General features: G+C 36.5%; 3 protein-coding genes, 1 long non-coding RNA gene and 1 pseudogene across 7 annotated transcripts; 2 read left to right on the forward strand and 3 right to left on the reverse strand.

Moving 5' to 3' along the window:
• The first annotated feature begins 305 nt into the window (after positions 1-305).
• LOC114536265 (SET domain-containing protein 9-like) lies at positions 306-2,360 on the forward strand. The gene is made up of 4 exons (XM_028557594.1): positions 306-445; positions 1,054-1,301; positions 1,515-1,638; positions 1,858-2,360. The coding sequence occupies exons 1-4, from the start codon at positions 357-359 to the stop codon at positions 2,177-2,179; spliced, it is 783 nt and encodes a 260-aa protein (XP_028413395.1). The 5' UTR covers positions 306-356; the 3' UTR covers positions 2,180-2,360.
• On the reverse strand, positions 2,354-9,205 carry LOC114536262. Of its 4 annotated transcripts, XM_028557590.1 has the most exons (4): positions 9,165-9,205; positions 8,821-9,063; positions 3,843-4,869; positions 2,354-3,433 (listed from the first exon to the last, which is right to left on the reverse strand). In XM_028557590.1, exons 1-4 carry the CDS (start codon positions 9,185-9,187, stop codon positions 3,071-3,073), a joined length of 1,656 nt encoding a protein of 551 aa, XP_028413391.1. In that variant the 5' UTR covers positions 9,188-9,205; the 3' UTR covers positions 2,354-3,070. The 4 variants fall into 4 exon arrangements, with proteins under 4 accessions (XP_028413391.1, XP_028413390.1, XP_028413393.1 ...); XM_028557589.1 differs by lacking the exon at positions 9,165-9,205 and having other exon boundaries at positions 8,821-9,107; XM_028557592.1 differs by lacking the exons at positions 8,821-9,063; positions 9,165-9,205 and adding an exon at positions 7,788-7,857.
• A 510-nt stretch (positions 9,206-9,715) lies between these two features.
• LOC114536285 (PP2C-like domain-containing protein CG9801) lies at positions 9,716-11,546 on the reverse strand. Its single transcript, XM_028557618.1, has 3 exons — positions 11,540-11,546; positions 10,608-11,461; positions 9,716-10,450 (listed from the first exon to the last, which is right to left on the reverse strand). The coding sequence occupies exons 1-3, from the start codon at positions 11,544-11,546 to the stop codon at positions 10,058-10,060; spliced, it is 1,254 nt and encodes a 417-aa protein (XP_028413419.1). The 3' UTR covers positions 9,716-10,057.
• Positions 11,547-11,599: 53 nt separating this feature from the next.
• LOC114536311 lies at positions 11,600-15,126 on the reverse strand. The gene is made up of 3 exons (XR_003688420.1): positions 14,637-15,126; positions 14,295-14,533; positions 11,600-11,659 (listed from the first exon to the last, which is right to left on the reverse strand). It is a non-coding gene; the product is annotated as an uncharacterized LOC114536311 (long non-coding RNA).
• Positions 15,127-17,296: 2,170 nt separating this feature from the next.
• Positions 17,297-21,946, forward strand: LOC114536286 (annotated as a pseudogene).
• The last annotated feature ends 225 nt before the right edge of the window (positions 21,947-22,171 follow it).

Below are 22,171 nucleotides of genomic sequence, written 5' to 3' on the forward strand. Positions count from 1 at the left end.
GACATAAGAGATGCGAAACCGAAGATGAAACTTGATGAACTTGTGTGCCCCACACACCACAGTTGCTTAGTTTTATCTTCCCTTGTTGTCTTTTTTTCGTTTCACATGGTCATCTAGTTTCTTTTCAGTATAAATAGTACACAAATTTATTCTACGTTGTGGCCATATACAGTTTTAGTTAATTAGTTCACACTGCATTATAGCACATTATAGCGAGTGAATTGCGGGCTCATGTCGGTCGTATAGTGACTACAGTCATTGAAGAACAAGGTGTACCGTGTATGTAATTAGGAATGCCTGGGTGAAGGTAGACTGTAGTGGCAGTAGTGTAACTGGTAGACACCAGTGGTAGACATATGTTAGGATGGTGGAAGAGATTGGTAGAGAGCTGGAATAATTACCGTTATCGTTTTGTTCCATGGATCATGGTTAATATGAAGAACAGGTTTGTATGATCACGTCTGTTACAACTAATCTAACTTCCTCCACAACTGATCATTCACTGTTAACAAAATTGTTTGTTAGTAAGTTTGCAAAGAGATGATATATGTTTCTACGACTATGAGTATGACTCTTTTGCCCTATTGATCTAGAACGTTTAACTCCGGCCGGCTGTCTTGCAGTTAGAGTCTTGTTCTTAGGTGCATGCTATATAGTACTTGATCGTCAATGTCTTGATATTGAACTCTTCTGGTGGCCTCTTCCTAAAATTGTTTCGATGGATCGCAAATGCGGAGCCAAAACTTTCGAACTATTGCCTGGCAGTATTGCAGTATTGGCATTGCACCGTTGGTTTACAGATCATGCAAGATTTATAGAGTTCGTGGAGGTGATGTATTCTTTTAGCAGGCGAACATTTTATGGTATCTAGGACATTTTATTAACTGCTCAAAACATGCAAGCATATATCAGCCATATCTCGCAAGCCAGAACTTGATAATCAGTGGTAAAAAGTTTTTGCCCGACCACTAGATGAAATACATCGCTACAAGGAGTTTTCAGTTCGAGGCGGTCATTTTAAATATAAGCATTTGTTTATTTTGATAATTTAAGGCACGTTAGAAAAGTTCTCGGATCATCCAATGATAATGTCATTCCTGAAACAGTAGTTCTCAGAACCTTTGAAAAGTATTTTAACGAACTTGAAAAACATGTCACGAACAAGACGATCTCGTGTGAGAAAATAATGACGAATGCGCTCGGCTTTTCAATAACTCGTTCATCAAGCAAAGTTTCAGGAACCGGAGTTGTTGTGTCAAATGGCAGAGTTAAAAAAGGAAGTCTTGTTTCTATTTATCCAGGTATTAATTTTGATAACACTTTTTCAATCCGGTAACAATTGGAACAACATTTTCCAACCATATAAAATCAAGTATACAGCACAATATTTCGAGATACTCACTGAGCTTAGGCTTATCATTTATAAAACCACGGCAGGCAATTGTTCACAAAAGTGTTGATTCAATATTCACCTCATACTTAGTGGTATTTCTTCAATTTTTGTTATATTCTAGGGACCGTTTATCAATCCTATGAACCAATATTCTTCCAGTCCCTAGCGAATTCATTTATATTCAGATGCATCGATGGCATACTCATTGATGGTAAAGATACGGGTTTATCCAGGATAATTTACAGGTGAGAGGGAAAGCCAACCTCGTTCCCAGGGCCTTTTACCCCAACTCAGAATCAAGGTTAAAGGCCCTGGGAACGAGGCGGAAAGCTACCCAAGATATCACTGAATATAGGATCCTTTTAAAAATACATATGGTATTTGAATGTCATCCTGCATGCCTGGATCTCGTTGTTTCTGATGATCATAATTATGAAATGCTAAACTTTCATTTGTTTTATTAGATCATGTTGTCAAAGGGATTTGGTTGGCGAGAAGTTTACATGTGATATGTCTTGGCTTACACCTAATCCTCACAACCTTTTAGCGATTGGACAATATGTGAATAATGCCACACGTGAATTCGCTGCGAACGTATCCTACCAAGAATTGAATATACCAAGCAGTTTTCCCCTGCAGTATTTGAAATATATTCCGAACGTAAACTACAATTTCAGAACATACAAATCTGAAGTAATTCATGTAAGAATCGTTGTTTTAGTTGCTTTGAGAGATATAGAACAAGGTGAAGAGTTGTTTTCTTCATACTTTACTGTTGTTTGCTAAAGAGATATGCATTTATACATTACCAATTGACGATAAGTGATACCTAAAAACAAAACAATGTTACATTTCCTGTTCAACCTTATTCTCAGGATCTTTCTCAGCTGAGATTTATTACATGTGAATGGTGATCCTCTCATATTCTTTAATTAATTTTGTTCCGGGAGATGGAAAATTGACATTATTAATTTGCATTTGTGGTTAGGCGAATTTCACTAACAATAACACAAAGCTGCATGGGTTTTCATCAAGTATCGCAGATATATTTAGCTATAGACATGTACTAAAGTAACTAAATTAAAAGATTTCAGTATTTTTATGATATAAAATGTACTAAAACTATATCAAACTAGATCAAACAATTACAATAAAAGATAGGAAAGGAATTTTAGGTACTATTAGTGCCTTATTAGAGCAAAAAACAATAAATATCCATCCACTATAAAATTTGTTCGTATTCTATACTGATAAACTAGTTTGGAAAAGTGAATGCATTTAGCTGCTAAATTTTAGCACTCAAGATGCGGAGACTGCCTTAAAAATCGCGTACGATGAAATAAGATAATGAACTGCGTGCATGGTTTGGTTAAAACGACAACGGGTTACAGTTTCACAGAAAAACCATTTCAAAGTTAATGAAAACCATTTAAACAGCAAGCCCCGATGTAGGCAAGGTGTTAGACAACGAACGCAACGGAATTTCGGTCTACTTTGTCGCTGTCTCTATTGCAGAGTAACAGACCAGTAACCAGCAAGGACGAATATCTCCTTACGAAACACCGTACATATTTGTTTGTTGGGAAAACAAACTGTATTACGACAAAGTCTAAAGGATAAAAAGCTTGTCTTAAATGAGGACCCGAAGGAGATATTTATGCACAAAATCGTAGATATTCACTTAAGAATACCAAGCAACGAAATAAACTCGTTATTCTGTTCTAAGGTGGGCATTGAAGGTTTCTCTGGGCTTTGATCACCACTCGACTGTTTTTTCTCCTGAGGACGTTGTTTATCGTGAAAGGTCAGTTTAAAAGGTTGAGGTTGAAAGTGACCAACTTCATACGCAACAACAGTAGCATGGTCAAGTTTACCAGGAATAGATCTTTTCTTTTTATCAAATTCTTCTCTCTTGCAATTTCGATTTTGTTCCAAGAAAGTTCTTCTTTTTAGCGTGTTTTGTACAACGAAGTTCATGAGTTTACCACAAAGTTCTTTCGCAGAACTCTCCTCGCCACAAGGACTTTCTGATTGGATTACCTAAAAATAAAATATATACTGAATTACATGCAATATGAAGGTTGTTATGCCCTGTAATGCGCAATTAAAGATCGCGCACGCCTAAAGCCCTTTTTCCACTAGGCGAATTTATTCGCGCGACGCGAAGCGATATTTGAAATCCGGTGATGTGATTGGTTTGCGAAAAAATTCGCCGCGAAAAGAAATCGCTGCCTACTTTTTATCTGTTCACGAATCAATTCGCCTAGTGGAAAACGGGCTTAATGCTGTTTCACTTCACTTAAATTTATTTTCTTCATAGTTTCGTATTGCAAATTCGTTTTCCTTACAGGTTTAGGGCCAATCATGTTAACATCGGCACATTCCTCGAAAGAATAATAATACTGTCTAGGGTGCATTTGTCTTATCACTGTGAAAACCTCTCACAAACCTTTTTCATAAATGTGCAAGATGAACTCATATCATCGTCCGTAGTTTCCTTGTCGACTTCTGCTGTAACCATATCTGCGTCAGTTGGCTTCTCTTGTTTATCACCTTGATCCAATAACGACTCTTGTGATTTTGACGGCTTCACAGGAGTTAGTAGTTGATCTAAATCACCTGGAGAAGTAATCTTTAACACTTGCGGATCAAAATTGTCAGAAATCCCATCACTAGTCAAGAACACGATATCACCTTCGTCCACAAATGTAAATGAACAAGTTAAATTACTGAGGTCTGGATCATCACCAACCAGTGGTCCTATACAACCACCCGCTTGTTTCATATCTCTTTCCCCAGGGCTGTGAGAACCTACAGTCACTTCTTGTACGTAACCATCCTTTCTGTACACAAATGCAAGACTATCACCAACATTCACCACACACAATCCATAGCAGTTAATGCCTTGTATTTTACATATGACAGCCGCACAGAGTGTTGTTACAGTTCCTTTGGAATCCACTATACACTCGTGTGCATATTTGAACGAATTTAACATAATATCCATAATTTCTTGTGTTGTGCTTGCCTTATGAAGTTGTTTACTCAGATATTCTATACAACCCTTCACGGCCGTTCTTGCAACTAGAAATGAGTTCACACCCCAGCCACAACCATCAGCAACAGCAAGAAATGCATTATTTTCTCTTGCTACAACTGCAAAGGCATCAGCATTTGGTTCTCCAACAGGTTTATTTGTCTCAGGATCCGTATCGTACAAGCTTTCCGATAGGCCAAACGCTTTATGATGGTGTTTCCTCCAATCTTGGACACCAGCTATAGGATTAGAACTCACTGGTTGTGAACCGTGGAAATAGTTATAATAATGTGTTTGTTCCACATCTAGACATCGTACTCCACCATCAGGTCCAGTATCTGCAGCCAGAACTTCGGTTGTCATGGGAACAATGGCACGACATGGCAGGTTGACGCTGGATCGTTCGGAAATGATATGTCTTTTCCATTGAAGCTGTTCTCTATATAAAAAAATGTAATCGTTTGAGGAAAAGTTTTCATGTATAAACATAACAATGAGTTCAGAGAAACTGTTGGTTGCATGATGAAAAAAAAACGTCGACGTTTCGGGGAAAAGAGTATTTGTCTGGACGTTAGCAGAATGTGGGTCGTGAAAAATACATAACATTACCTCTTATAATTATAGTAAAATAAAACTAATCACTTGATATTACAAAGACATTTAGAAGCAGGCCATGATTTCTACGTATCACTTCGGAAACTGACTTTCTCATGCACCAGCACCACTGGGCACTTTCACTATCTTGCAATTTTTGCTACAATTTACCAGATACGAAGGAGTGAATTAGTTATGTCTTATGAATCAAGAAACGAACGTATATACGCCTTTTAAGAAAGTCCACTCGTTTACGTCGAAAGTAGTGAAGTGTTTGTACGCACGATATCTGGAAATTCTCATGCAGTTTTCCTATGGCTGCATGTGGTGTAAAACAAATTTTGTCGATCGCCTTTCTTCAACCGTGTTCTTAACTTTAAAGAATTGTTGTTATTCATTCATAATCAGGCACGACGATGCATATACATGCAGCTAGGGTTGTCTCGTAGAGAGAAGCCTCCATGCATCTTCGCTTGAATGCACCTTTGCCGAGGCGGTTCAGCCAAAGCAAGCAACTCTTATATCAACATCATTTTCATGCAAATGTTTTCTCGATTTAATGATAGATAACATAATGTATTTCACACAGAGTGTTGCTGACTCATGTCATGAGGCTCATAGTAAAACTAAAGATGACGATTTACAAGAAAAATATCGGCATTTCCACACGTTTAGTCTGTCCTCATCATGATTATGAATTACGAGTGAATGCCAAACATAGAGCTAAATATAGTGAAATACTATCAATTGTGAAATTACAAATACAACGTCGAGTTGACATCTTATCGCAACTGACATCAAACACTTCGACTCATAGTTTAATAAATGGCTATGGATTCATTGAATACATGGTTTTTAAAAGCGCAGACTATGTGATTGAACTCTACACACGGATAGTAATATTCGCACTTTATAAACTCACACTAGTTCACTACAAAATATGACCGGCCATGACAGTCTTGACCAAAATCCTACCTTTCATCTTGCTGTACACCAAATAATGCGTCCACCTCTGAGTTTACTATAGGTATCTCATTATCACACATCGCTATACCTCTCGTAAACTACACAACTTATAGCTTAGAACAGTACAAATATCTAGCAAAGATTATGAAACCTGTCGTGGGCTTGTAATCTTATACATGCAGCTTATAGCTCAGGTCAGGCGGAAGTGTTTTAAGCCAATACGTTTGAGCTCAAGCATGTCGCGTTTTGACATCTCAATTATTTCAATTTTTAAAACGCTGCAGTCAGTGGATTTACCAGGGTTTTCACAATTCATAGCTGTCTCCCTGATAAAGAGATCGTGTGTATAGTTTAGACATCTCTCTCTCTCTCTCTCTTCATAGTCGGGTTCTTCATAAGGATAAGGGTTACTGTATGGTAACACGCAGCTGCAAGCCGAAGGGGTTTTTATGCAAGACGCACTCCTAAATCACATGAAGTGACATCCAAGGCGAAAGCAAGTCGTATACATGTATGAATATGAAGTTAAAGGGGTGGAGGTTTTGAGCTTTATTTTGAAATTGGACCCGAGACGTGCCCCAGTGCTCCATGTGATCTCACACCTTTGTTAAACACACAAACATTACTTCTACAACAGAAGACGTGCATATTATATCTATGGAATTTAATTTCACTTCACATAGAATTTAATAAATAAATGTGAATATGAATATATAATTTGTATATTGATTTTATTTTTCCTATATTATATTTCAAATGTCATGACATTCCATATAGCGTTTCAAAAAATAATCTGAATTTGGACGACCATAGCAGGTCGACGTGCTTAAATAAAATTCACAAAAAATACCAAAACCCTTCGTCGTTTACCTTATCTAGCAGAAAAACTGGATGAGAAAATATGACTAGTATTGTAGCGACTCTGTCAGCAGCCCTCTGAGACTACGACCTTTTTCAAACTGAGAACAGATACTCATTAACTGCAGAAAGTTCGGCACATAACCAAGTTTATATCATATCATTATATTTGATTAAAAACTCTCAATCTTGCATGGTGCACTCATTAATTAAGATGACTGCAAATCTCAAGTAATTAAATTCGCTATTATATTATAAATTTACCATTGCAGTCATATAAAATACAACTTATCTTTCAGACACGTTAAAAAATACAATAAAATTGAGAAAACTGTACTGAAAAGTGTAGGCTATAGATATAAATGTCTTATACTATTCCTGCTTAACAAATAAATTCCAAAATATTTGCAGAAACGAAATGTGGTGGTGTAAGACCGCCGTGGCGTAAGATTTGTATTTAAGTTAGAAATACCTCGTATAGGATCAAGTACTGTGCATGATGCGGTGCAAACATAGATTGTTTGCATTCAACGTTCAAAATAAATGTTGATGAAAACCAGTATTGACAAGAGGCGAGGAATTCACAGGAAATTAATCACGAGGTAGGGTAAATTGCAGCTTAACAACACAGCCGTGAAAATATGAAGCCGTACTGATAACTAGAAGATACCCAGGGGCCAGGCATACATACGTGCACTTCAAACAATGAAAAGACATAATTAAATAATATAATAATATATATCAGTTATGGTAAAATCGAAATTCCCCGCTGTTAGCAGCTTCGTGTTTTCTATATTCTTGTAATTATATACCATGGCATGACTATACATGTCGGCCTGTCTTTCGACATAATCGATTGGGAAGGTATAAAAGCCAGTTTTAAGCCAATGTTTGATACAGTATCTGATACTCACTAGCTATTGTCAGTCTGAAGCATACCTGCTGAAAACCTTACAGAATAACATTGTTCCATTACAGTGACTTTTGTTCCGTTCATTTCTTCATCTATTATCTATATAGTTTACGCTAGACGTTTACAGCTAGTGTTTGCTGCTTTGAATCATGTGTTAAGCGGTGAAGATCCATAACGGCATAAAAGAACGTTTATACAAAATGAAATGTCCTTCATTTCATATCGAACTGCTTATAACAAACGACATATATTTGCATATTATATTGTACATATGCAAATCTACGAGGAATATAAGTTATACATAACTATCGCTTGTCGTTGTAAAAAACTATAGTTTATATCTAATGCCCTAATATAAAGGCAAAATTATGACGTTAAATTTTGTGGTCAAATAGGGTATCACTAAGTAGCCACGCACTGACTACTCTGTACGTGACTGTAAACGTTTCAAGTTTGGTTGCCATTTCAGTAGTTGTCGTGAATATGTCAACCTGGTTGATGTCTTTAGACATGATTGCCATGTGTTTTTTGTGTATTTAGGATTCTCTGAACATAGACTTATCACTTATTAGTTATTCCCGACAAATTCACTATGTATAAATACTAGTTATACTACGCACATTTAGAAGAGACGAAGTGCCATAGAGTGAGAAACAAGGAAAGGTGTGATGCATGCATGACCCTTGGATAATCAGGATGGAATAACTATGATAGTTCTAATTATCGTTTTTTGTTAAACATAAAGCAGTAATTACAATAATTCTACTTTTCTTGGAATAAATTTCGGAGAATTTCTCCGGCACATCCATGTTAAAATTCTGCGGCGAACGTGCAGAAATTGCGAAATCGATATCGTCCAAGGTTGATGTCATAGTGAGCAGCAAAGGTCATATGAGAACTGATATCTAGGTCTTGTTTGAAAATATATTCTTATCAATATAACAACGTACTGCTGCACGGTAATATGATTGTGTACCATTTATTCATTATGGACAAACGATGAAACTATAAGATTAGCTGAATATTTCGGACAAGGGTAGATGCAGTAGAAATAAATACCTCAAAACAGAGATGAAATTATCGATATTTTTTTTCTCTTGAATATCACTTGGATCATTTTCATAAAACCCTGAGTCATAAGAAGAATCATCATAATGGGTACTTTTGCTTTTCTTATCTTCGTCTTTGCATCCACCAGCTCTTCTTAAACCATGGAATAAACATGATATATTGCCCATTAGACTTTCCTTGCTTTTGTTGTTAGCTTTCAAAGCTTTAACATTTGACTTTGATCGTGTCACCCTTAAAGTGATAGTATTCAAATACAACATTTTAATATGGAAATTCTATTTTCTACTTCAGTTAGAGACTTGTAGTGTGCAATGAAGCTCGAATAAGCTTACCAATAGATCTTGTAGTGCCTCATGTTGCGTAAACAAGCTAAGACGTGCAGCGGAAATTCCGCATTCACGAGTTTTACCGCAAAATATATACGACGCAAAGCGACTGACGTACTACGGAACCCTGGTGAGTAATGCATGTGATTTATGATGTTGTTGACAGTCTTTTTCCCAATTTTTTTCCTACTCTGGATTTCAAGTTTTGCAGATTGTCGCCTGCAGGATAATGTTATGAAGTAAAATGACTAGGGGGGGGGGTTATCATTTTATGAGAGAATTCTACTCAGCCTAGCTCTTCTATGTTAAACACATGTTTAACTTTTGTTTTGAAACACGCACGACTGACATGAGGAAAAGCACGTAGTTGCTTGAAGCAATGTCAAGGTAGTGGCGGTAGCGCTCAATAATACGTCTTTAAGATGTGGTGCTCATTTCGTCATCGCAGTCGATCAGAATTTCTAAATCGGGATCCAGTGTTGCACAATTTATTTCCACCGATCCCCAGGTAATAAAAGTGATATTAATCATATTATCGTGTTTTTTTTCTCGTTTTCCCCTTCTCCTGAACGAGTTAGTATTTTACATATATATTATAGATTTGTATATTCTAAATTTCCAACGAACTTCGGCAAAACAGTGAACATCCACAAGTGTATCTACCAATGTTAAGCTAAAAATATTGCATAATAGCAAATACGCGTGATGGTTAGTTTGCCTACTCAAATTACTAAATACAACAACTTTGATTAAGAATAAATATTAAATTTACATTCCCTACATTTCTCTGTTTCATATATAGCACTATATACAGTAAAATCCAGTGGACAACGCGTGCAGGTTAAACACTGAAATGTTTTCTTGAGCCATACGTAAATCAAATTTAGTACAATACATTCTCAGGGTCTCCATGGAGCAACGCCTTTTAAGGCAGAAAACATATTACCAGAGTAATCAAAATTATGTTCTGAAGTGCTCTTTGTAGTTTTTCTCGCATTTTGATCAACATTTAACGAGTGTTTTTTCTTCTCCTGAGGACGTTGTTTATCGTGAAATGTCAGTTTAAAAGGTTGAGGTTGAAAGTGACCAACTTCAAACGCAACAACAGTAGCATGGTCAAGTTTACCAGGAATAGATTTTTTCTTTTTATTAAATTCTTCTCTCTTGCAATTTCGATTTTGTTCCAAGAAAGTTCTTCTTTTTAGCGTGTTTTGTACAACAAAGTTCATGAGTTTAGCACAAAGTTCTTTCGCAGAGCTCTCCTCACCACAAGGACTTTCTGATTGGATCACCTAAAAATAAAATATATGTATGGTATAATAATATATAGAAAAAATTTTAGTAGTCAATTTTCATTGAGACTCGCATGGAGAACATTTTAAAAATAACGGGGTTTTTTCATAACGGTTTCGCACACGCTCAGGAAAATAAAAACCCCTTAAAATATACCTCCTTCATAATTGTACAAGACATATTTTTCGCCAAAGCAGTAGTTGCAATTTCTCTGCCAACTGGCGCTGAATAACTTCTTCTTCGTTGCGTAACCACACGAGCGTCAGTTGGCTTCTCTTCTTTATCACCTTGATCCAATAACGACTCTTGTGATTTTGACGGCTTCACAGGAGTTAGTAGATGATCTAAATCACCTGGAGAAGTAATCTTTAACACTTGCGGATCAAAATTGTCAGAAATCCCATCACTAGTCAAGAACACGATATCACCTTCGTCCACAAATGTAAATGAACAAGTTAAATTACCGAGGTCTGGATCATCACCAACCAGTGGTCCTATACAACCACCCGCTTGTTTCATATCTCTTTCCCCAGGGCTGTGAGAACCTACAGTCACCTCTTGTACGTAACCATCCTTTCTGTACACAAATGCAAGACTATCACCAACATTTACCACACACAATCCATAGCAGTTAATGCCTTGTATTTTACATATGACAGCCGCACAGAGTGTTGTTACAGTTCCTTTGGAATCCACTATACACTCGTGTGCATATTTGAACGAATTTAACATAATATCCATAATTTCTTGTGTTGTGCTTGCCTTATGAAGTTGTTTACTCAGATATTCTATACAACCCTTCACGGCCGTTCTTGCAGCTAGAAATGATTTCACACCCCAGCCACAACCATCAGCAACAGCAAGAAATGCATTATTTTCTCTTGCTACAACTGCAAAGGCATCAGCATTTGGTTCTCCAACAGGTTTATTTGTCTCAGGATCTGTATCGTACAAGCTTTGCGATAGGCCAAACGCTTTATGATGACGTTTTCTCCAATCTTGGACACCAGCTATAGGATTAAGCTCACTGGTTGTGAACCGTGGAAATAGTTATAATAATGTGTTTGTTCCACATCTAGACATCGTACTCCCCATCAGGTCCAGTATCTGCAGCCAGAACTTCGGTTTGTCATGGGAACAATGACGTGCATGGCAGGTTGACGCTGGATCGTTCGGAAATGATATGTCTTTTCCATTGAAGCTGATCTCTATAAAAAAAGGTTGTGGTTCGTTAAACAAAAAGCCGGCGGGCCACCTCAGATCTTTTAATAGTTTTTTACTTGAATAGCAAACATGTTAGCGTTGTAATTTAGGCGTCGGGCAAAGATTCGGATACAACTGTCAACTGATATTTATAGTTCATGGAAATTAGTGACTATCTCAATGCTTTTTCCACGGTTAATCGTTTAATTTGTCACCTTTCCCTTTGAGGAGGACCCTGTTGCCCTGTGTGTCCAATGTACCCTCTTACAATGTTTGTTTTCATTAACATTAACAATGTACCCTCTTACAATGTTCGTTTTTCATTTGGGGATGTACCAATCTGGACCAGTTGTAAAAGAATAGTTAACTTTTAACTGTAGTTAAGGACAGAATTGGCCAATTAGGTTCGTGTATTTCTGAGTGAACTGGGATTTAACTATGCAAAATTTAGTTAAAGCGTTTTATACAACCGGCCCAGAGCCCTTATATAGGGCACTCATCAATCTATATAAGCGCCCTGGTACCAATTATACCCGCAGACGCCTGCACGCCTGCACTTGCCCACGCAAATCGTGCCATATTGCCTGCCATATGCCTGCCATATTGCTTCCTTTATACCGAGACGTCAATTGGAATAACGGAATTTATGATACGCCTTCAAGTTTCCAGTAAATACTGTTTAAAATCAGTATATTTCAGGAGTTTAAATTAGTGTATTCTATCTGTGTCACTATCCTATGCGTTCTCATCGCCGTGAAATGTTTTCGGTTTACACCTGCGTTATGTTCATCAAAGGGATCAGCCGGTTTTTCACCGCATATGATAGCATATTTACCCTATAAAGCCTATAGCCTTTAATAATGCCTGTGCGGAGTCTGCGGACTGTAGAAGCAATGCTGTCTTCTTGACGAACGTTGAGGATGTTTGTACGTGTATTTAGTGACAATGTTCCCTCTACAAACCCCTTAAAGACCCTTCACCAAAAAAATATTACTTCTTTAGAGCAAAATGTCCCATCAAATCAGCCGATAAACGGCACTTTAGGGGATATAATGAGCGGTGAAGATGATGATTACATCATATTCGAGTTTTATTATACTAAAGCATACCTGTTAAAAAGCCTAAACAATAACATTGTCTCGTTAGAGCGACTTGATTCCTTGTATGCTGGCAATAATGAAATTTTCGAGCTGTATCGTCACCAACAATTTCTCAGAGTCATAAATTAATTCGAAGACTTGACGTTTAAGAGCTGTAACTTGGTCTTTGTATCTGAAGCACGCTGTCCCTCATTTGCATAAGAAGTATCAATATATGCAAATCATATTTAGACAAAGTCAATGTTTTAGTTACAATCACGAAAGTTTTTTTTTATCCTGATGATAAAGCACGAGAGTTGAATCTATGAGAGAGCTAGGACTAGGAGAGAGACTACAAAATACAAATAACCCCAACCTTCTTGTCTGAAATAAACATTTACCCCTAGTCTTAGACTACTGCAGGCCATGATGTCATTTAAATTTTCGGATATTAGTCATCGTGAATAATTTGCATTTTCATATATGCATGCACTAAAGCTCAGTGACTAAAGCGGTGGCGATTAGAATTAATTTCTTTCACGCGATGTACACGCACCGCCATAACACGCGAGGAGTTTTATTAATCAATCAGCCAAGGTCTTTGCTATCCTAAGTGTAAGAGTTGGTCTGTTGGTGTTTGATCTCATTAGTTTGAAGATGAATACGTAGATAACGTACTACATTAACTAGGCTTGCTTAAGCTAGAATCTTGAACATGAATCTTGAAGATGGCCCTCTTTGAACTTCTTGGTAGTGAGATGTATAGTTGGATTTAAACCAGTTCTTCGTATTTGTACGAGAACTGAACAACTGTATTATTCATTACCATGTTTACCATAAAAACGCACTCACGTTAGGATGCGAATACGATCCATCGAAAATAATGACTCGTCATAGTCAGTGTTTTCCTACAAACGTCAAGCACGTCATTGGGTTGACTGTCCGACCACCATTTGTTGTGGCTGACGTCATTCCCTGATCTCTCTTGACCGTGTCTTGACTGACATCGTGGCTGACGTCACTCCCTGACTCCTATCTATTTGCAGTTAAATCACGCAGTATTGCTTTAGTCCTTTGAAAACGATTTAACTACCAATTCCGAGGTGATTTTCCATGGAAAAGTCAGATGTGTCTAAGATTGAAATTTTTCTCAGTCGACCAGACTCTATTGCCCGTTCAGACTAAAACAAGATTCTACGCCCACGATTTTTAGAATGCTATTTGTAACATAATCCTGCAATAGACTATTCTACTGAAACGTGGTTTATTAACGCACTATATCTCAGTAGGTATATGGATATGATCAATTTATTGCGTTGCGAACAGTATAAAATAGCTGACTTAACAGAATGCGCGGAGATTCACAGGATAATGATATAGTTGGTTAGTTTTAGGACTAATTATAAAATGATGCAGTCATACGTACAGTTATAAAATGTTCCGAATTTCTGTATTATAGGAGTTGATTTTCTCAAAAATGATTCAAGCCCCCTCAGGTCCATCATATTTCTTCATATATCAAAACTAGCAAGAGTTCTATTTAATTTCGAAATAAATATACCTTAAAGCAGAGATGAAATTATTGATGAGACCATTTTTCTCCTGAAATCACTTGGATCTTGTTCAAAAAAACCTGATTCAGAAGATTTATCAGCAGTGGAACTTCTGCTCTTTCGATCTTCGTTTTTGTATCCGGCAGCTCTTCTTAAACCAAGGAATAAACACGAAATATTGCCCATTTGACTTCTTTCGCTTCTACCAACCCTTATAACATGTGATGACTTTGATGAACTTGTAACCCTTGATGCCAAAAAGAACAATGTTCATTCGAGTGTGCAATGGAGACAATAACTAATGAACAGTGAACAGTGAACGTGCATACTGAATCACCGACTGTGCTTACCAATGTATTCTGTGATTCATGTTCCGTAAACAAGCTTAACGAGCGGAAATTCCTGATATTGTTTTCTTCCAAAACTTGGCAACCCTGTGGTTTGCGTTGTATATGATATCTTGTGTGGGTAGTTAACCTTGGAGCTTTGTCAAAATTCCTCAAGCCACAGTGATTTTAATACAATTCAGTACTGACTGAAAATCCTTCTTTTAATGATACAATCAGGTACACAATTACGGTAAACTAAGATTAAAACGATGTAAACAATGACCAGTTACAGCTCATTGCATAAACGACGAACATCTTCAGTCGACGAGCGGTCTCCGGTCAAGCACGATTTTTGTTCCGCAACCGGATGATCACTGACCCCTTTGCCCTGAACTCACGTAGAATCTTTCATTGGTTAATTTGCAAATTACACGAAATTTGATTTCTCTGCTTGACTGCGATAGTTTCAGCATGATGTTTGAATGGTGGTCAGAATACTTTCACTTCCAGTTGTTTGGAAAAATAATACTGTGTAATTTGTGTTCTTTTCATTGGATAAATGTAAATTCCTAATATGTGACTGTGTCACTGTGTTGATATATTGTGTCTTCAATAAACACAGCATGATTCCATAAAATGTAAAGTATCATCTTCCTTACACGTGATGACGCTGCGTGATACTGACTCACGTCTCAGGAATGTTCAACAATAGACCTATTCGAAAAAGAGCAAGAGACCTGGAGCGAGTTACACAAAAACGAGGCTAGTCAGGTTTTCTTCTGCCAAAATAAGTCAAAAATTGTTTGTTCATTTCTGGATTTTGATTGAAGGAAACATCGTTTTTGTAGCAGTGAAAGTAAACAGGATTTTGAAATTCCGAAAATGAAAATCTGACTAGCCTCGCTTTCGTGTACCTCGCAACAGGCCTCTCGCTCTTTTTCGAATAGGTCTGATGTCCTAAAGGCGATTTTCCATAACCGTCCGCTTCACCCGCGCGGGCGAAGCGTCTTTTGAAAATCTGCCCATGGGACCATGACGGGTCTGGAAAACAAAGCGCGCTTCGCCCGCGCGGGAGAATCAATGGAGAATCGCCTTAACTCCTAAATAAGCACTGCGGAGCTTTTCTGTATATTAAATAGCTGCATGTATTACTGTGAGGGAGACTGAGAGATATCTGAACAGTCAATTTACGATTATTTTCTCTCATTGCAAAAGAGCTTGAAATTACCAAATCTACTATAGGCAGTGTCATGAAGTCCAAGATGTCGCGTTAAAACATTTATTTATCTTGGTTAAATATTGAAATAATATCTTGCTTTTCCACAGCTAGTACCAGCATCTATTATCGCATATGGCAGGCATATTGTCATATGCAAAATATTTCATAATTTGCATATTTTATTTTTATATTCTGTATCTTAATTCACACTTGTCATGTGAGGCAAACAATAAGAAACTAAATTGACTGTTTTATAAAATGTGTATTTTATTATACAACCATATGCAGAATACAATAAAATAGTGCAAAATACATTATACACTAAATGTAAGTTCTGTTCTTTAAATTTATTGTTTTAAATATATTCCATTCAACTTTTTCACTGGCTTGTACATAACACAAACATTGTTTTCATTCACTGATCAGGTCAGAGATGGATCATCTTCCTGGAAGGAATGTTATAAATATGAATTAGTCACAAAAATTATGAGACCATATGAGAGCCAACATAAAACTTTTCATTTTCATGTTTGTTGTAACATATTCCATCCTAATACCACAGAGCCTTTAAATCAAAGAAAGCAAGAAAATGATTCAAAAGTACCTTTAGGTAGGCCTGAAATATTTTTATAGCAGTCAAATTTTACTTTCCATTTCAAATTTTTCAATTTTGTCCCATCTGATGCACTTGTAGTCATACTAGAACTTGTACCCTGAATCTAACGCTCTTAAATAATACAGTATCTTTGCATGTATCTTTACCTTTGCATGTTTAGCAAATCTTTGTGAAAATATGTGTCTATATGGGGCAACAGGTCTTCTCTAAAAGAAAAGTAAAATAACAGTATTTTATGATAGTTGTTAAAAAACAAACACACAACACAGCAGTGAAGGAAAATTTAACTTATGGTCATGGAAAATAATAACAAGGTGCCGTGTGGTAATACTGTAGCTTCATGACTAGATCACCAGATAATGTTGCTGGGAAATATGCTGAGAATTATGTGATAACAAAGAAGAATCAAATTAGTGCATTACTTCAAGCTGCCATGATAACCAACATATTGGTACACAAGCTGCAAATATCATCCCAAAGCCAATAACTGTATTTCTTCTCCAGTTCCTTGGCTCACACCACCATCCACCAGAAGGAGACCAAACATATTTGGGGTAATCAAAGCGTTTTCCTCCACCCTTAATAAAAAACCCCACGAATATCACTTATAGCACAATATATATCAAGAAGAGGTTAAAAATCTTACCATTTACATACAATATTGTAAAGTTCTTTCTCAAAAAAGCTCGTACAAAACAGCAGTACTGAACCGTCTGTACGTACAAGTTTGTGATCACGCTTTTGTAAAAATACAGCACGATTTACATTCGTAATGCATCGGAAATGTTCGTTTAGTATCGTTTTTGTTTCGTTCTCGAAATTGACAGCATCATTGTTGATCAGCGTTTCAAAATGGCGGAAACAGCGGAGGTAAATTTTTTGAATGGTAGAATTCAATTTTCTCATAATCGAAGACAATTATTTTGTACATTTTTTTACAAAATCTTATAGACATAATTCGGTGATTTATTAAAATAATATATGTTAAAATTGCGCCTATTTTTAAGGCTTTATGTATCTTAACTCGGTTGGTTTGCTAGTTTGTATTCCTTGTATATTGGTATTTTTGTTTTGACCGCTTGCCAGAGGGGAAAATTTTTTCGATCACCTAAATTTATGTTCATATATTTTTTGTTTAGTCATCTAAGGAAGGCAGCGTCGATGGTGAAGGTGAGTAGAATTCTATTTCACAAATACACGGTAATGGCACAATTTTTCGGAGAATGTATAAAATTTCGTGTGTTCTCAATCAAATGGTGTAGTTGCCATGACCCAGCGTGACTTTGAACCGGCAGCGGGACAAGACGTTGACGACGAAGCCACAATCGAAGAAGAAAACACTTGAAGCAGGAGAAGGATTCAATCAAGACGAGCTTGATGATCTACAGAAGGTACGTTTAGAATTTTACTATTCACCTTCCGTGATTGCGTGTAAATATTTTGGAAGAATTAATGGTTCGAAACTATTATGGCGGTCACCACTACACGCACGGAATGTGTGATATCAACGATCTACCATCGGTTTTAAAATGCAAGACATAATTAGCGATGAGATTTCGTGTTTTCTGCAGTAAATCTGCCTTAAGTTTTGCCTGTATGTAACGAAATTTAGATTCATCAGATCAATCTCTTTAAATGGATAACAGTATATAATTTGACAGCTAGTTGATGGACATGCAGGGTAAAGTCACCTACAAAACATGAAATGCTCTCAGTCAATTTCACTCAGAATTTTCTAAAATAAGTTTTTATTTAGAATTTTTAATGGTATAGTCTTACTAGTCTATAAACACCTAAAACTCCAATCTAATTTGAAACTATTTTTTTTTGTGGTCATTTTGTCATTTATTAATATAGAAAGTAAAAAATAACTATTGTTTTTTAATTGTACTCAGAGATGGAATGGGTGGGTACAAGAGTGAGTTGTAACTTGTAAGGGAAATAGTTTTGTTAATTAAAACATGGGGTACAAGGTCTCTTGTGTTTTAACTTAGCAGATTTAAATTGAGGAGAAGAACATCAAAGACATCTTAAAAGCTGTAAAGAGATGGTGTAGCATGTCCATTTACATATGGTACATTGCGCCATTTACTAGCCAATTTCACATCTTCTTTGACATTCCAATCCTTAATCTGAGCCTGTTTATAAACTATTAGGGAAAAGGGAAACTGCATTGATGCATCCCCTAAAATAACTATTATTCCTTTACAATTAACAAGCCTTACCTGTATATTTTCTCTGATAGTGGAATAGTCTAACTAGGGTCATAGTATTCGTGAAGATTATGGTAATATTCTTCATGTTTGTGAGTGTGACATTATTTGCACTTAGTGTTTAGGCGAAAAAAAAAGGTCTAAAACGTTATGGAGAAATGTAAAACAGAAATTATGTAAATGAACAAAGATCCTCTGAAAGAAGCGCTTGATAATAACATGCTAGCCATTGATAGTACCTGAATAAAACAATTGCACCACACTCTAGGCCAGTGAGAGTCATTCCTTTTTTTAATAATACTCAGTACTTGGCTAAGAATTTACTTCCAGGTATAATAATAGTGGTTTAAGTCAGACGGTTGGGGTTACTTTGTTAGTCCAGTGGTTTAGAGTGCTTAAAATCGTTTTCAGTAAAAGGAAAGTTAAAAATTTTGAGGTTGGTACATAAAAGGTTGTTTATGTTGCTGGTAATTCATATGAAACCCTAGTGGAAGTGTATCGCTTATGAACTGGGTGTTTGTATTCTCTTTCCTCTGAGTGTTTTGTTTAAGTAAAGACAGCTTGATTAAGAAAAAGAATAAAGTAAAAAGTTTTTCATTTTTTTTGGTTGTGGTATTGCCTGTGTGTATTGAGTAAATATCTATATCACGTTTTGTTTGCTCTATATGACGATATCACAAACATATATCTGACTCCGTCAGGAGAGATTACTTCCTGGGAACCAGTTAGCCTAGTGGATCAAACTCTGCCAAACATTTACGAAGATTGTAAAATGCGAATAAGGATACACAATCTGTTTCCCCAGCCCGAGGCAAGAGTTGATTTTGAACTTATTTAAAGCTAGTGAAATGTATTAGCATTATCTTTTCCAAATCTCTTCATCACAGTGATCATACGTACAAGTATAATTCAGCATTTTGTTTAAATTTTTACTGCTTCTTATCTGGGAAATGATTGTCGAGTCTGTATGACGTCTGTCAAACCCACCCAAATCGTCAATTGACACATAATTATTAAGATCACTCGCTCATTGCACGCAAATAGTTTCGTATTGTATTTCATATTTGCACAAAGTTCTGTAACCTTGCGTTTTCAATCATATTTGCTTTGCATTTTTTATCTGTATCGAATTGAAGTCAGTAGAGGATGGTACGTTTACAAGATCACTTAGTCCTTGTGATTGGATAAAGCTTCATTTAGTCTGTATTTATCAAATGAGAATGTTATTTTGAATTCAACTATATACGTTTCTTAGGTATTTATAAAGAGAAAAGTATTATGTAATCTTGAAAATGTTATTGAGGCAATGTTGCATTGTAAAGAGCGTTACGAAAGTGGCTGGCGGAAGACTAAAGGTTATTGGGGAGTTATTCTTGAGCAATGCGGGGAGGGTAATACTAAATCAAATAGGAAACAATTGTACATGTCTTGGAAACGAAACGTAAATAATTTTCGAGAAAAGTTCTTTGAAAGAGTGAAATATTATATTGAGAAAAAGGTATGATCTTTCTGTTCGTTTACATAATTCATTTGACCGGCAATTTGTGATAACATCAAGTATTTAACTTCACCAGTTCTTTTGCATGCATGTCTCCTAGACTTGTAGTACGTCAACATTGGCACATATTTTACATAATTCGTGTTTTGCAATACCGCCTTAGCGCATTCTAGTCTTCTGACATCAAATCTGAAGTAAAGTTATTCAATAGAATAGATTAAAAATATTTTGTGATTCTAGAGATTGAAAGATTAATCTCCGTTGACTCTGTATACTATAATCAGACATGAGACATATTGCGCAGTGGTCATTTTTTGAAAATTTGTTTTCTGTACTTTGTGCCATCCCATTTCTTTATACCGCTGCAATGAACGAAGCATTCTGTACAACATTGTCAAAAATTGCGGCATTTGTACGACTGGATTTTGCGCAAATGCCCTGTATACACGATTAAAGGACTGTAATTTTATTCCCGGAGATATATGAGCATGCATTTGTAATTCGAAGCTCTGAGCTTCTAGCTGTTGTACTTGTGCGTCGCAATATTCAGCAATCTGGGTTAGTTTGCAAGATATTTGCTTTCCTAGCACAGTATACCTGACAGTAAAGCACTTGTGATGTACACAAACAATTGGTTGGGTCATCACAAAAGTCTCTTGACATAAGCTACCACCATATTGTGTGATATCATCTGATATAACTTGACGGGTGAAATTACCAAGCATGTTATAGCGTTTTGATTTCGACTTATTGTTAGGCGATTTATTTTCGCCATGATATTTTTTGCCAGCTTTAGTTGCATCACAAAACTGCCAAACTGACAAGGATAAAAACTCAGAGTGTAACTTAATTAGTGCGTGTTTCATCAAGCAAGCTGATCATGGTCGTGAATTCTATTGCTCCAGGCAAATTGCTGTGCGGCTGGCTTATTCACTTTATTCTAATCAGTTTACAAATATAAAACAATAAAACAAGTTTTAATAAAAGTTCAGTATTAAACGTAATGTCATACACATGAAGTTAATCTTTGCTGTTTACAAAATATTCTAAAGAAAATTTAATATTCATAGGATGCTGAAGTACCAATTGAAGATTTATTAGCGCTCTATTACAACTCTGATAATAATCGTAACGAAGAATATGATGGTGGTGATATACCATTAGATGAAATACAACCAGAACCGCTACCACCATTTGAAGACCATAACGAGGACATGCAGCAGAATGGTGTAGATGTATCTCCAAGACAATCTCCCATACCACCCCAAGATTCTCCCCAGTCCCGCTCTGCCTCCCCATCTCAAAGTTCCATTGTCAACCCCCCTGAAAATCAACGGATCACCAGAGGGTGTAAGTAGTTTCCATGTGCATCCTTTCGTTTGGATCATTCTTCTAGATATAACACGTGCTAAATTTGATATCAGGAACAGCAATAATTATCAATTACCGAGGCAAAGATATGCCGTAGCGATCTTACTTTATTCCATAATTCACGTCGACCAACAAATGCTTGATGCATGTATATTGTTACATATTTTAGTAGCGGCAGCCTACCAATATTTTCCCGACTCTGATTCCTCGTCCTCAGATGAAGATTATTCTCCTGCTGAAGACTGGAAGAAGGTACGTCATAATTCTCCTCAGTTTTCGTTTTCCTCAAGTAATCTCAAAAATATGACCGTGTTTTTGAAGCTACGTTATAAACAACACTATTCTAGGAAATTCATATTGGGCCCGAACATCAAGCTGAGGTTCCTGACACGACATGCCCTGATGGCGAAGAAGGTATTGTTTGTTGCTTTGTTGTTCCACATAGACTTTGCGGCATTGCGTTGCATGAAGAATCCTTTTTTGTGCTGTGTGTTGCCTGCTGTGTTTTGTTCATATGCGAACAATTATTTTTGCGTTTTTAGATGAAAACATGAAAGTAAATGTTTATGGAGCCCCAAGGGAATAAATGAAATAAAATGTGAGTAAAAGTTTCCATCATTACTACCGAACCAACGATTC

Source organism: Dendronephthya gigantea, unplaced genomic scaffold, assembly GCF_004324835.1.
Source record: "Dendronephthya gigantea isolate DGI-Jeju-01 unplaced genomic scaffold, DenGig_1.0 000133F, whole genome shotgun sequence".
Classification (NCBI taxonomy): Eukaryota; Metazoa; Cnidaria; class Anthozoa; order Malacalcyonacea; family Nephtheidae; genus Dendronephthya; species Dendronephthya gigantea.